The 16,100-nt window shown below is 35.1% G+C and overlaps 1 protein-coding gene across 3 annotated transcripts in view; it reads right to left on the bottom strand.

Annotated features, from left to right (window-relative positions):
* The window catches only part of LOC128987975 (protein KASH5-like), a 35,723-nt gene extending 19,623 nt beyond the window's left edge, over nt 1-16,100 (bottom strand). For 2 of the 3 annotated variants that reach the window (XM_054409132.1, XM_054409140.1), the window contains exons 1-8: nt 15,848-16,100; nt 12,351-12,459; nt 5,888-6,019; nt 5,117-5,241; nt 3,914-3,995; nt 3,125-3,274; nt 2,391-2,559; nt 320-547 (exon numbers count right to left, since the gene is read on the bottom strand). In XM_054409132.1, coding sequence (XP_054265107.1) covers nt 320-547; nt 2,391-2,559; nt 3,125-3,274; nt 3,914-3,995; nt 5,117-5,241; nt 5,888-6,019; nt 12,351-12,459; nt 15,848-15,881 — 1,029 coding nt within the window. In that variant the 5' untranslated portion in view covers nt 15,882-16,100. The remainder of the gene's footprint in view (nt 1-319; nt 548-2,390; nt 2,560-3,124; nt 3,275-3,913; nt 3,996-5,116; nt 5,242-5,887; nt 6,020-12,350; nt 12,460-15,847) is intronic. The other variant, XM_054409148.1, reaches the window with a different exon arrangement.

The following is a 16,100-nucleotide window of genomic DNA, read 5'->3' as shown; positions in this document are numbered from 1 at the left end:
ATTGAGCACTTCACTAAGTTCACTCACAGGCACAGATCAAAAGAAGGCATACAATAGGCTGTTTAAATGTAACATGAGAAAAAACAACATACTCTACAAGGCAAAACAGTTCAATAATAATTCTAGGTACTGTATCCAGCCATAATACATAGACGGTAATAAATTTGTACCTCAATACAACAAGAGAACAAAATAAAACATGTTCAACTTTTCAGATAATCTTTACAGATTTATGAAAAAATCATTAGGCCTATAGGCTACTATTAAGCTATTGTTTAAAAAATAAGAATTACAGAACGAGAAAAAAATAAATACATACTTCTGTATATAAAACATTTGAGTCTAACTGCTGTCGTAGCTTCTGATTTTCAGTCATAACTTCTTCCCAAGCAATTTCCCTTTCATTTTCTTTAAAATTAAAACTTTCTCGTTCAAGTTCTACATGTTTAATTGAGTCATTATGTATATTAGTTAATGTGTCTAGTTTATTTTTTAACTCTTTAATCTTGAAATGATTTTCTTTATTTTCATTTAAACTGCTTTCTAACTGTAAAACACTTGATTTTGTTAGTAGGATTCAACAACAATTTGTGTGTACAAATTGAATAAAGTTACAGAAACACAACTAATCTGTTATTTAACAAGTTTATTGCTTAGAAGTCTTACTATTTGGTCCCAACTCCAAATAGCAAATGTCATCATTAAGCTGAATGTTCTTTCAAGGAAGATAACTTTACAGATTTGAAATGGAAATCAATTCATTGGGGTGCCCTCCTTATTGGTTTTTACTTTTTTAGTCAAGTTTCTGTAGCTCCATGGATTTCCGATGGTACAGGGTGGCGCAGATGGATCGGGTGGTTTTAAAATACTTGGCAAACTGTCAATTTTTAAGGTATTGAATTGAAATAAAGTGCAAAACGTGTAGTTACAATGGAAGTTTATTGACAAAAAATTTGTTAAGTTAGTTTTTAAAAATTATATCCATCAAATGCCTTCCTTCTCGAGCGAAGCGTTCTTGGAGTCGGTCCTTGAGGTTCCTCATTGCTCGCTCAAGCACATCACCAGGAATTGATGTGATTTCGTTGTGAATTGCAGTCTTCAACTCCTGAAGCAAGGGTCTACATGAACAAACCCCGGACCATTCAGGAGTTGAAGGCTGCAATTCGCAACGAAATCACATCAATTCCTGGTGATGTGCTTGAGCGAGCAATGAGGAACCTCAAGGACCGACTCCAAGAATGCGTCGCTCGAGAACGAAGGCATTTGATGGATGCAATTTTTAAAAACTAACTTAACAATTTTTTGTCAATTTTAACTTCCATTTTAACTACACGTTTTGCACTTTATTTCAATCCAATACCTTAAAAAATGACGGTTTGACAAGTATTTTAAAACCACCCGATCCATCTGCGCCACCCTGTATATATGGATTTTGCCTATGTTAATCATATTGGTGGTACTACTCATTTGATTGAATCTGTGGTCAGTAATCAACATGTCCAGTCATCTGTTTCCAGACATACACTTTGTCAAGCAGTTTTGCGATAGCACGGCCTCACTTGATTGGCCCAAGAGTTGGTTGTTTAGTTTTTCCCAAGAGTGGGAGAGACACTATGATATTTGTAACAACAAAATCCAGTTCCGCTTATGTCTTCACTGTGTCAACTCCCATGTACTCTCGGTTAAAACCGGAAAGTGATAAAACCTCAAGAGGAAGAGATTCCAATTTTAATACTAGAGAATAGATTTTATACTCTCTAATGCTTAACAAAATTATCCACATCAACTCTGAACATCATCATCTCTACATACAACCAACATCATCTCATCGTTCCCTACAGAAGGCCCCTTCTCCCCCAGCAGTGAGGCCCTAATCCCCTATGCTGCCATCTCTCTCATCGACAGGATCTTCACACCTCTATGGCTGCGGTTCTTCAATTACAATAACGCCCACCCTCAGTAAAATTGGAAATCAGGTACTCTCAGTGTTTCATTTTGCTATATTTTATTCATGTCACACGTGTGCTTTAAATGTTTGTTTCCTTTACAAGACTTTCAGCTTTTAATATCTTTGAAAGATCCTAATTCCGGCATTTATGCTGTAGTAGTCAAGCGCTATACAGTTAACATAGCCCCTTGCGTCACTATTTAAAATTTAAGATGGTCTCTGCTCTTATAACTTGGAAGTACGCAAACTTTCAGCCATTTTGTTGAGTTTTACATTGATAGTAAATGAAGGTTTGCTGGTGTTATGATAGAAGGGTATATTAAGCTTTGAGTTCAAAGGGTTTTTGTAGCTTTTTAATATCTCTTAACAAGGAACCATCAATCTGTAGCAGGTAATTGAAATTACCGATGTTAAACCTCAAGTCTTACTGTTCTAGTTTTACCTTTTCTTCAAGGCTTGAAAGAGCTGAATTTAACTTGCAGTTTTCTCTTTCAGAGTGGGATAATTGTATTGACATTGATTTATTTTCTTCAGTAACAATATTAATTCGGTCTTCAGCCTCTTCATATTTTTGTATTTGCACTTCTAAATGATTTCTTGTTTTACTTAATCTGTAAAAAAAGAAAAATATATGTACAGTATTTAGGTCGACAACACTCAATAACTCGGCAGTCACTGAAATACGGTGAACTTGCCTAGTTAGTTTTAGATTATGTGTTATTTGGACACATGAATGACTGAATTTGGAAAATGATGGACAGGAATGAGTCGAGGCAGAAAGAGGGTCAGTGCATGCTTCGGATGGGATTCTCAAGATTCGGGGATTCCAAGTCAGGGCAAAGACTAGCCATTGTTAGTAGTTGTAGCTATTGTTTTGCCAGTTGGGGGTTGATAGCTATTGTTTACAGCTATCAACCCCCAACTGGTAAAACAACCAATTACACATCCACTACTGTCGCTTCATCATCATCCCATTTTCTTCTTCTCCTTGGCGTTGGCATTGAGAGTGAAAAATTTGCGAGTAGTACGTAGTTTGCACTATCAGGGTTTGGTTGGAAGAAACAAAACACAAAATATCAGGTGGGATTTTTAGGGGTATAATGGATATTGTCGTACTTTAAACACATTTGGACTATAGTAATCTAGTAATCTATCACTTTTAGGTTAACAACTCACTGATTCGTTAAATCCTCTGAATCTTGCTCTTTTTTAGCAAATGCGTCTTCTAAATATGAAACTTGACCGAGCAATGATTCATTAATATTTTCCAGATATTCATTTTTTCGAAGAAGAGTAGTAATCTCACTCTGTAGTACTTTCACAAACCTAAACACACAAAAACTTATCATCTATCATATCATTTGTAAATTATGTACACATTTTAACACATCTTTTATCATTGAACCCCTTGAAACTAACATGCTCTACCATCCTTTATATAACAAATTAATTGAGACGGGAAAGAGCTATTGAAAATGTCTGTAAAGTCAAGAAATCATTAATTAAGTATAGTTACTGAATTGTAGGTATTCATTTCATGTATCGGTTGTACAGTTTTAGTGAGCTACACATCGCTTTAGTTTAAGCTGCTAAAGCGTTCAGACAACACATTTCTAACGGGCAATCTTTCTAAAAGAACTAATTGAGGTTCCTGAATGAGCCCTTTTTTTTGTTTATTTATTATGTTACACACAGTACTTTAAAATCCTTAAATTTGTTCAGATTATAATTATTTAGAACAATATTTTCCTTATTTTAATATGAATAGTCGGATTGAATTTATAATGGTTATTTACTAGAATTGAAACTGACGGTAGTTGGTCAGTTCAGCAGTTTTCAGCAGTGAAAATCAGGAAAAAGTGTTACTTCCTCATTATTTCACCATTTCCTGAAACACTACCTATCAAAGTAATTGTTAAATTATACTAGACTATCCACGTACTACGAATGATGAGTCAAAGCTACCTTAGATCTGTTTGGGAGTTCTCACTGTCATTGAGAGGTGTTTCATCAAAGACTTCATTGGTAAAGGTCTGCTCATCTGTAACTATATAGAACAATTTAAAATACAGTTGTTGTCGTTGGAAACCCCTTCAAGTAGTTCAATTCCTATTTTCATGTCCCTTTCCCCCATGTCAAAATGTATACTCCACTACGATGAGTTAAACCAATGATAGCAGCAGCAACAAGAGAAAAAAGTTATGTTGAACATGTCTTACTTTCAGGATGACATGACAAATGATAAATGACAAAATTTACATTTGTAAATTGTAAAAGGCCCGTGACCTTAATAGTAGATGTAATAGAATAGCCCAGAAATGTAATATGGTAAAAAGTTTTCATATTAAACAAGGAAAAATAGTTAACATCCTTTAACAATTACATCAAACCAAAACATAGCTAAACAAGTCAATCAACATAACCAACCATATAATAGCGACAATTAGTCTTGTCTTTCTACACAAAAAAAGATGTGAGGGAAAATGCTCCCAATATGAATCACACTCTGTAATTATGATTTTTGGATAAGGGACAACCCCTATTAAAATCCATTGCCAATTGACGGATGTGTATGCAAAAAAATGTGTACACACCTAAAAAAGGTGTGCAAGTGGTTTCGTATCACAGAAGGTGCAATTGCACAGAAGTACATGTTTGTACCATTGATATCAACAGCGTCAGAGACAGTGATTAAAGTAAAGTTGAATAACCGCAACTGGCTTACACTTGGCCAGAAAAATTGCAAACATCATGTAAATATTTACGGCCAAATCCTTCCACCTCTTATACATATTTCTTACATCCAAACCCTTCTCTATTTATGTCCATCAAGTGGCAATAGACTTGAATAAGGGTTGAAGCCTTACACCACAGAAATCTAAACATAGAAAGTGATTCATACCTGGTGGGAACGTTGATCTCTCCTCATATCATTATCACTATAACGAGATGGATTGTCATAGGGGTGGAAGCCAGCTATAGCCTAATAGTTGAGTTAAGAGTTAAGAGCACTGTGTAAGTGTCAGATTTGAACTAGCATTGGAAACCATAAGCCGTTGTATTTTCGAATTAGTATTTAAACCATACATATATATTTTTGACATCTGGAAAGAAATAGCTTTTGCCAATTTAATGGCGCTCAGGTATATATAATTAACAATTTCAAACCAAATATTGTTCCTGGATGAATTTCCTCCATGCTGTTGGTACTGCTTCCAGAAGTTATTTCAGATGGTTCACTAATACCACTCGAAGAGTTTGAACATTTTCCAGCTTCACTGGTAGAATTTTTTCTGGAATTGAAAATTAATCAGGCTAAATTTATAAGGTTAATGATATTGGAATAGCAATAATGGGGTTAGGAATATAAATAAAAGTATTCAATTTAATTTATATGCGTGGAAAAAATACTGTGGCAAATATTTCCTATTATGCAGTTCCAAATTGTTTTCAAACATTTTCAAACATATCAGTCTTGGAGATACATTACATCTTCTTGATTAGCTTTGTTGATAGTTCCATTGCTTACATACACTTAACAAACAACATTTACAACATATAAATAAATTGTTTGTACTATGATAGGCCTATCATGAACATACAACATTGCCAGTACGCGAGCAGGAACAGACTCAACTTGAGTCTGTACGATTGAGATATTGCAGTAAAACTATTTATTTAAAAGTTTTGTGTTAAGTGAATGTGAGTAATGAAATCATCAACGAAGCTAATCAAGTGAAGGCCTCTGTAATGTATCACTAGGAGTTGCAAGTTAAACAAAAAACACTATCATTAATTTTCATTCTTCTTTTACCGAATGGACAAAATACTCGTAATAGTCTATACTAATTTTCTGCAGTTTCTGTTACACAAGCAATTTAAATTTAGGTACCAGTAGATATATATATTATTTACATGTATGATTAATTTTTTACTAACCCATTGGTATGATTTTTTTCCTGGTTGAGAGATGCTTCAAACCATTCCAGCAGCGACTTAATGAATTCATCTTTACTTATTACATTGTTTAGGTCATTGTGCAAAACTTTAAAAAATTCTTCTCGCACTGTTCTATAAATAAATCAATCAAACAAAAATATTAGCATAAGAGTTATAATATCATAGAGAGATAGATATCATACAGAATAACATGTAGAATTATTCTAGCAACTTATTCTCTAAGTGTCATTGTCTCGTAAAAACTTTTACAGGGACTCAAGTAAAAGCAAAATTTATAAATGTCAGTCTCTAAAGGATTAAATAAAATTAGCTGACTACAACAGAAATAGAACATTGGATATGGGAATGAAAAACAATTTTTAAAGCTGTTTTATTGGGGGAGCGGTCTAGTGGTTAGAGCGCGGGACTCCGGTTCCTGGGATCCCGGGTTCAAATCCCGCCAAATCAGCAATGGAATTTATCTAGGCCAGAAGTGATAGTGCCGTAACCCCTAGGTCTAGCCTCAAGTAATGTGAAAAACAATTCCGGGCTGGTGCCTAGCGTCCTAGGACAAAAAAAGTAGATTTATTGATTTTGGACAAAGAATAACTGATAAATTGACTTTTTTTCTTGTTAAATACCTTCAGTTTTCTTCATTTAATGTTAAAAGACCATCCTCAACTCGAAAAAAAAATCCACCACCCTCCCAACTCATTTTATCATAGCCTACAGTAAGCTAATATGTTTTACATACCGTAATTACAAAGATTCTCAATTTTGGGAATTTTAGTAAGAGTTTTCTTTATGACCAAATGGTATATAGTCCAGGAGCTGAGGGGAGTTGAGCATGCATGAAAGTAGTACGCAATGTTATTGCTGATTATTGTAATATGGACTGTGGTGATCAAAATTACGTATGTCGCCTATTTCAAAAGTGGTCGATAAGGTGGGGGGGAGGGGGCAAACATGGCGGTTTGCGCTATGCGTTAAAACGCTGATAGTTCGAAAACGGTAAAAGATAGAACATCGGTTAAAACGTCGTTGTAATCCTAAAAATGTGGACAACAATAATGGTCATTGGGTCCGAGGTCGTATCTCTATAAATAAACAAGTTATTGTATAAAATATGTAAAAATGGACTTTTCGTGTAGTTTTTTTACCGAAAGTAGAATTAATTTGTGAGTGTCGCAAAGAAGTAATATCAAATATCTTTGCTGATAGTTGTAATATGGACTGTGGTGATACAAAATACGCATGTCGCCTACTTTTCAGGTGGTCGAGAACTTGGGGGGAGGGGGGCAAAGATGGCGGAACGCGCTATACATCGAAATGACTGTAGCTCGAGAACGGTACGAGATAGGACATCGGTTAAAACGTAGTTTTAATCCAAAAAATATTACCAATAGAAAAGATCATTGGGTAAAAAGTCGTATCTTTACTAATAAAAAAGTTATAACAATAATAAGTTTAACAAAATCTACATCGTACAGCTATTTTTTTCGAAAATCGTATGGATTGTTGATAAATAATAGTGTAATTACTTAATTACTCGGCTAAATATTAACTAGATGCATTTTCTTATAAGAAAAAAATATATTATTACGAATACATATGGTTTAAAATGTAAAACACGGCCTCCAAACGCCTTGGGGTTCGTCCGTTAGGTTGCGTTATAATTGCTGCTGTTTTTAAAATAATGATTGCTTGTATTTTGTATTTCATTATACACTGAGTATATAAATGAAATAATGATAAATAAATAATCAAACAAATAAGATAATAATTAAATATGAAATATAATATATAGTAGTTTAATTCCTTGTAAATATAAACACCGTAAACTTTAAATTTCTTGACCGCTCTCATGCATTAATTATATATATATGTATATACATTTGTATCAAAGAAAATATTTACAATTTTTTATTTGTACTTTAGGTGCTAAGAGAAATTAAAAAGGTACCTATTTAAATTCAACAAATAATATGAACAACCAGTGTAATTGTTATGGATAGAATGGAGAGATTTGCCGTATTTATTATTATAAGGTATTTACTTTTGTAGTAATGTTTTTTATTTCATATAACTGTATTAAATAAGAATCTGTTACATAATCATATTGTAATAACCTACAACATTATAATAATTAAAATTGGATTTGTAGTGGTAGTCTGTATTATGCATTTGATTGCGGCCAAACCCCAAGTATTATATGTAGTTTGGAGGCCGTGTTTTACATTTTAAACCAAATGTATTCGTAATAATATATTTTTTTCTTATAAGAAAATGCATCTAGTTAATATTTAGCCGAGTAATTAAGTAATTACACTATTATTTATCAACAATCCATACGATTTTCGAAAAAAATAGCTGTACGATGTAGATTTTGTTAAACTTATTATTGTTATAACTTTTTTATTAGTTAAGATACGACTTTTTACCCAATGATCTTTTCTATTGGTAATATTTTTTGGATTAAAACTACGTTTTAACCGATGTCCTATCTCGTACCGTTCTCGAGCTACAGTCATTTCGATGTATAGCGCGTTCCGCCATCTTTGCCCCCCTCCCCCCAAGTTCTCGACCACCTGAAAAGTAGGCGACATGCGTATTTTGTATCACCACAGTCCATATTACAACTATCAGCAAAGATATTTGATATTACTTCTTTGCGACACTCACAAATTAATTCTACTTTCAGTAAAAAATCTACACGAAAAGTCCATTTTTACATATTTTATACAATAACTTGTTTATTTATAGAGATACGACCTCGGACCCAATGACCATTATTGTTGTCCACATTTTTAGGATTACAACGACGTTTTAACCGATGTTCGATATTTTACCGTTTTCGAACTATCAGCGTTTTAACGCATAGCGCAAACCGCCATGTTTGCCCCCTCCCCCCCACCTTATCGACCACTTTTGAAATAGGCGACATACGTAATTTTGATCACCACAGTCCATATTACAATAATCAGCAATAACATTGCGTACTACTATCATGCATGCTCAACCCCCCTCAGCTCCTGGACTAATAGGCCTACTGTAGGCTGGTACATTTAATTACTGAACACATTTTAAAACAACTTATAATTAATTATTTACGGTATCACCAATAACTTGTCATTTTCTATTAATTGGCCTTCCGAGAAAATTGTCCATTTAAATTGGGTTAAAAATTCAATTCAAAAGCTGAAAGCCCTACAACAGTTTTCCAGTGCAGTTAAAAAAATAGGGAATCCGCATATGGGGAGATGCCGCGGGGAACCTACCCCAGCATAAAAATGAATTTGGCGGGTGATTCTGAGAAGTGGTCTTTGGGCCCTTTGGGGGGATGGGGGAACCCTAGCAATCAGTTAACTGAAAAATTGCATGGAAGGATTATTACTGTACAGCATTTCCAAAATCATCGATGAGGTTAAAGTTATTGCATATGCCATAACAGGTTGTGATGAGATTTTCCTTTTTCTTGGTGGGGGAAAAAAGTGCTGTGAAAAATTTTCAATTCAGAAGAAGCTCAAGCACAAGTGTCAGCATTGACTCTATATAACACTAGGCTAAGTGTTACATAGTCAATGGCGTCAGTATTTATTCAGATAGATGATTTTAAAGAAGAACTGAAAAGAAATGGGGGAGGTTTTAACTTGCATCTGTTGGGACAGAAAAAAAACTATAACACAAAAAACTTATGTAGAGCCTACTATAATTTTAATTTAAATAAATAAATAAATACGAGACTTAAAAACATTTATAAGGCTATATGAAAAAATAAAAATAAATAACAGTTAACTTTCAGGTATTTTGAGAAACAAAGGAAAAAACCTATTACCGAAAAAAACAGAAGGATCTGGTGTTTATAAACTTAATTGTGACAGCTGCCCTAGTTTTTATATTGGACAAACCGCCCGCTCATTTAAAATTTGATATAAGGAATACTTGCCGAAACCATCCATCCACAAACCCAATTCTGCATTTGCCGATCACCCGATTAATTATAACCACAATGTCTCAAATATTGACAAAAACATAGATGTGCTTCGTTTTCACAAAAAAAGAGGCCGTTTACTCGATATTATAGAAGAATATGAGATTTTCAAGGCCGGCAAAAAAATCCCCCAAACACATTCTTAACAAAAAAAACGTTGTTTGAATCTGACATAATTTATGAAGCAGCCACAATGATAGAAGGATTATCAGAAGACAAAGACGCTGATAACAATGTGAGGGGTAAGGGGGGGGAGGGAAAGGAAACGGCGACGGTCAATCTAGACCTACACCCTGAACCCGCAGTCGCGTCGTGAGAATTAGTGTTCTTGTATGGCCATACTGTATTATTTATTTGTAAATATGTTTGTGCGTGTCTCGTGTATTTATTTTCAAGACTTTATGACGACCTCCTAGGAGTGACAACACCTCATTAACTCTTGACAATGACACAATGAGTGTCGAAACCGGTCGCCATCCAGACGACAGTGGATTACAGTGGCAACAATAAGGTAAAACCTCTAGAATAAAAATAAAAGGTTATCCAACAAACATACTAATAATTAGCCTAATTGTGTAATTTAAATGGTCATAATTAGACCAGTTGTGTTGTAACAATAATACCAACAATAGTTCTCAGTGGCGTAACAGTATTTCCTCGGGCCCCCCCGCAAATATGTCTGTGGGCCCCCTACTACCCCTCCCATTCCCCACCACAGCACTATATACCACAACCATATCACCACACCACAACTATCACATGACGTAAGTGACGGCAGGCATACGGCATACGGCCTACACGATCAGACTGGCAGAGGATGGTCTCTAGCAATATCAAGTATTTACCTATTCTTCAACCACACGACCAGAGTCGTCCTTGAAACACATTTTATATTTTGTCACTGTCACAGTGATAATAAACTTGGGAGTTATGTCCGTGATTAATATATATGGGCTACTCCATTACTCCACCATTCACATTCATTACTAAACTCAACCAAGCTTCCAACTATTTGAGTCGGGACCACGAAAGTTTGCAGTTGAGGGAGTAGCATATTTACCATTTGACTTCAAATGAGCCAATGAGGGCAGTGCGGTGTTGCCAAATCGAATAATACCAGCTGTTTTAAAAATATTGTTTAGTATTTTAATTAGTGTCGTCAAAGGGCGATATGGCAACGTCGCACTAGTCTTGTGATTGGCTGCCGCCAACTGCAAACTTTCGTGGTCCGGGTCCCAACTGTAAATGTTAGTGCTTCACTAAATTAGCCCAATTTAATGACATGCCACCTGATTGAGAAACTCTCGCGACATGCACTACTGACGAGTCACTCGCAATCCGCATGGAATGGATCTCCAAAATCAGGTGATCTACGGTCAGCTGAGTACACGTGAGCGGTTAGTGGGGGAGGGGGGAGGGCCGAGGGGCTGGCTCCGAGTGTGTGTCGCCACGGCGCGGCGGCAGGCCGGCAGGGGCGGCAGGCAGGCACACAGCTCCTAGCGCTAGCATGAACCTACACAACCACACTGACAATACACATCGTCGGGTGATCGTAGTGAGCGTTGGCGTTTCGTTAACAATATTGTTAATTAAAAGATAAAACTTTAGTAGATTTGGCAGAATAAAAGTATCTACCAACACATCGTTTTTTTATTTATAATTTGTCAGGAGAGAAAACATTTGTGAACAAAGGATCGGTTTTACGGACGGTTTTATGAGAAAAGGGTATCTTAACCTCTCGGGCCCCTAAACCTCGCGGGCCCCCCCGCACCGCGGGGTCTGCGGGGGCGGCTGTTACGCCACTGATAGTTCTGCTGCAAAACGACTGCTGAGGTGCTACACCAGAGGATGTGGGCCACGAACACTCTTGCGCCCGGTGCCGCCTCCCTTTGCGGGACTGATTTTGTCAACTGGCTACAGTTAAAATTTATAAAACCGATAGGCCTATACGGTAATTTTAATGATTGATAAATACGCCAACTTTTTTATTTGAAACATTTTTTTCCAACATGTCTCATATCAATACAAATCAACTAAACACACAAGGGTCAAAGTATTTTTAAAACAAAAAGTAACAACAAGTACTACTGTTGGAACAAAATTTAATTTAAACCTAAATTACATGAAAAATATTGAATTTATAGATTTTGCACTAATAACATTTTTTTTTTAGAATATATTAAGGATATACCGGTAATGATTAAAATTAGGTACGAAATAAAATTAACCCTATTGCTGTTTGTCTAAAAAAATGTTTGTCCCAAACCCTCTAAAAATGAAAGGATAAAATTTCTACATTGGGGCACACAACTTATAGAATTAAGTCTCCTAGAATAGAAATAAGTTAACCTTTATAAAGCCTAAAAATAGGCTACATTTAGTGAAATCCTTAATCTGGAATAGTGGTAGGCATTGTGCAAGAATTGAGGCATACGGTACTTCATAAAAGTTAACCTTAGAAATACAACTTACTCATTATCGTGCCAGGATGGTTCTTGAGATATGAGAAAATCAATAAGCCTATTGATCTCAACAAGACCTGTTCCATTTTTATCACATAATGAGAAGGTAGTATTCAGAACTGAAAAAATAAGTCTAAATTAATAACTCATCAGGCCTAATTTAATAGGTAATTACCTATCTATAGTGAGTTACCCTACTGTACCTGAGTTAGGATTCACATAAGTTATTTAAATGGACACGATTACCTTAATGGCAATTAAATATTCATCTAGCCCCTAATTTTTATGTGGAAAACAATCTTACCTCAGCGACAAGCTACATATCTTTTTAGATTTTTTAGACTGAATACAAGGGCTTTTAAGGTCACCTACCGGTACTTAGAAATAATGACTAGCTAAACAATTTAGAATGTTCATAATTATCAAACTTGCTTCGATATTACGATAAAAATATTTTTTTAAACAGCTAACTTAACTTAAAAATTGAGTTAAGAATTAAATATTTCCAGACATGTCCATATGTTGATATGCTTTTAAAAGGAATAAAACATTATTGTATAGGCCTATTAAAACTAATAGCCCAAACAAAAACTACTAAAAAGTCTTATACTTTTCCTATTGACGTTTAACTTAAGGTTTTCAATAAAAGGGGTTAACTCATAACTCATAACTCATTTATTGAACCAAAATAACAAATACAAAATTTGCATTGGTCATGTCAATTAATAGCGTAGAACTAAAATTAAAATAAACAATAGACAATGTTGCTTCAATAAAACTTACTTCTTTCAACAAAAAAACTAACTAACTAAACCCATCAGCGACACAATCTCGAACACTGTAACCCTTGGCCAAGAGTATTTTTTTTTTATTTGCTTTTTAAAGCGGTTCAAGTCCAACTCCAGCTGAAGGGAGGGAGGGAGGAGATTAAAAAGTTGGTAATTATTTGGACGTAGTGACTACTCCCAAAAGTGAAATTTTTTTTTTTTCATAATGACCTAAATTTCACGCTGAATCCGAAAATGAGGTTTTTATTTTTCGGAAAATACCGGAAATTCCCGAAAAAAGGGAAAAACGGGAAAAATATTTTTTTACTCAAAATATGTCATGTGGGTACTCAAAATATGCGGAATATTGTGTAGATTAAGAATATGCAAGAATTGTTTTGATCCGATGAAAAACACCGGAGATATGACGATAAAACTGAATAATCTGTTAGGTTAGGCTTGGTTAGGCTAGGTTAGGTTAGGTTTGGTTGGGTTTGGTTAGGTTAGGTTAGGTTAGGTTTGGTTAGGTTAGGTTAGGTTTGGTTAGGTAAGGTTTGGTTAGGTTAGGTTAGGTTTGGTTAGTTAGGTTAGGTTAGGTTAGGTTAGGTTAGGTTAGGTTACTTACAATACTCATGTTATTGATAAACTAACCTAACCGAACTTAACCTTAACTAACCTAACCAAACCTAACCTAACCAAACCTAAACTAACCTCATCATTAGGTTAGGTTTGGTTTCGTTAGGTTAGGTTAGGTTAGGTTAGTTTACTTACAATACTCATGTTATTGATAAACTAACCTAACCAAACTTAACCTAAACTAACCTAACCTAACCTAACCCAAACCTAACCAAACCCAACCAAACCCAACCAAACCTAACCTACCCCAACCAACCAAACCAAACCTAACCTAACCTAATGATGAGGTAAGGATAGGTTTGGTTAGGTTAGTTTAGGTTAGGTTAAGTTTGGTTTGGTTAGGTTAGGTTAGTTTACTTACAATACTCATGTTATTGATAAACTAACCTAACCTAACCTAACCAAACCTAACCTAACCTAACCAAACCTAACCTAACCAAACCTAACCTAACCAAACCTAACCTAACCAAACCTAACCTAACCAAACCTAACCTATCCTAACCAAACCTAACCTAACCTAACCTAGCCTAACCAAGTCTAAGTTTTTTCGTCATATCTCCGGTGTTTTTCATCGGATCAAAACAATTCTTGCATATTCTTAATCTACACAATATTTCGCATATTTTGAGTACCCACATGACGTATTTTGAGTAAAAAAATATTTTTCCCGTTTTCCCCTTTTTTCGGGAATTTCCGGTATTTTCCGAAAAATAAAAACGTCATTTTCGGATTCAGCGTGAAATTTAGGTCATTATGAAAAAAAAATTTCACTTTTGCGAGTAGTCACTACGTCCAAATAATTACCAAAAAGTTTAATGCCATTGTAATGAAAGTGTCTTTTGAAAAATGTAGTTTAAGAATGAGATGGCAATTTAAGATGAGAATTATTACGTAGTGAATAGGACACTAAAAATTGGTTTCAATAAACCTAATAGCAAAACACCCCACACAGAACTTGAAGAGGGTATTTTATATAGGCCTACCATGTGATCGGTTTTAATGGCTAAGTTACTTACTTTAGTGAGTTAGCTATATTTTAAGGATGCCTGAATTGTACTTGCTATCTAATAAGAAGCTAGACTGCTGTTTGTTCTAAAGGAAAGCTCTTTGATGGAGGAAGACATGATTTAGCAGTAGGGCCTAGTTGGCAGGAGAGCGAGCGGTCACTGATCAATGGACTTTGCTTAGGATAATGACCGAGTAACAATTCTGTTAGGAAATTGTAACTTACTGCAGGCCAACTCCATTCCCCACTATAAATGTTTTCCTACTTTGACTTGAAATGTGTAAATGGTGTATTTTTAATTGTAACTTAGTTAGGCACGAGTTGAAACGTGAACCAAGTTATTTAGGTATACACAAAATGTGTTCAAATTAATAATTAATTTTGCTTTGGGTTATCCTTTACTGAATCTTTTATAATATAAAAGGTAGGCCTTCTTACCTATAAAAGGTATCTTTTATAGGTATAAAAGGTAGGAAGGTTCATCTTTCACTAAGCCAACCAATTAACTCAGGGACTCATTGTAGTAAATCAAACAGGACAAACCACTGTTAAGCTAACCCTATCCTTTATAATGCTAAAGCCTGGTTTACACGGGTAGAGTTGTGGGTAGAGTAGAGTTTCTAGTAGAGTAACTCTACCCGTGTAAACACCCACTAGCGCCTAGTAGCTAGTATAGTAGATAGTAGGTGGTAGAGTAGAGTTACTAGCAACATGTGGCATAGTAGCTCTACTCTACTTCCCCCACCACTAGCAAAATTGTCACTCTCCTGCACACTATACTTGTGTAAATGTGATCCGCGGCAGTAGAGTAGAGTTTCTGGTAGAGTGACACTGTCTTGTAACTGGTTTATAACATTCATTTTGGGAATGGAGGTGGAACAAACAGTTCACAAACTATCATCAACACTGTACTATGTGTGAACAGTCGCTTGCTTAAAATCGGTAGAGTGGACAAGAAAGTAGCTCTACTATAAACTCTACACTACCAACAACTCTACCCGTGTAAACCAGGCTTAAGACTTTAGAATAGGAAACAATAATTTATGTTCTATAAGCCAAACAGGAATACCTAATTATAAGAACATGACAAAATCGTACCTTCAAGGAACTTTTCCGTAATATCACTTGGCATTGTTTCCTTAGAATCAAGTAAGGTTAAAAAAACGACATCACAGGTCACTAGTTCACTGCTATATTTATTCTTTAAAAGAAAAGTGTTACTAATGGGATCAAATTAATTAGATCTGACACAGATATGACAATGTAGGGATTTTAAATACAAAGAACTTTGGATGATATCTATGATAAGTAAAATGATAAATTAGCTGTCTGCTGAGCGCTGAATTGTTGT

Source organism: Macrosteles quadrilineatus, unplaced genomic scaffold, assembly GCF_028750875.1.
Source record: "Macrosteles quadrilineatus isolate MER2022 unplaced genomic scaffold, UCM_ALF_1.0 Scaffold_1__1_contigs__length_201487025, whole genome shotgun sequence".
NCBI classification, from domain to species: domain Eukaryota; kingdom Metazoa; phylum Arthropoda; class Insecta; order Hemiptera; family Cicadellidae; genus Macrosteles; species Macrosteles quadrilineatus.
Note: the sequence above shows the minus strand (reverse complement) of the source record. Positions and strands in the feature narration are given on the sequence as shown.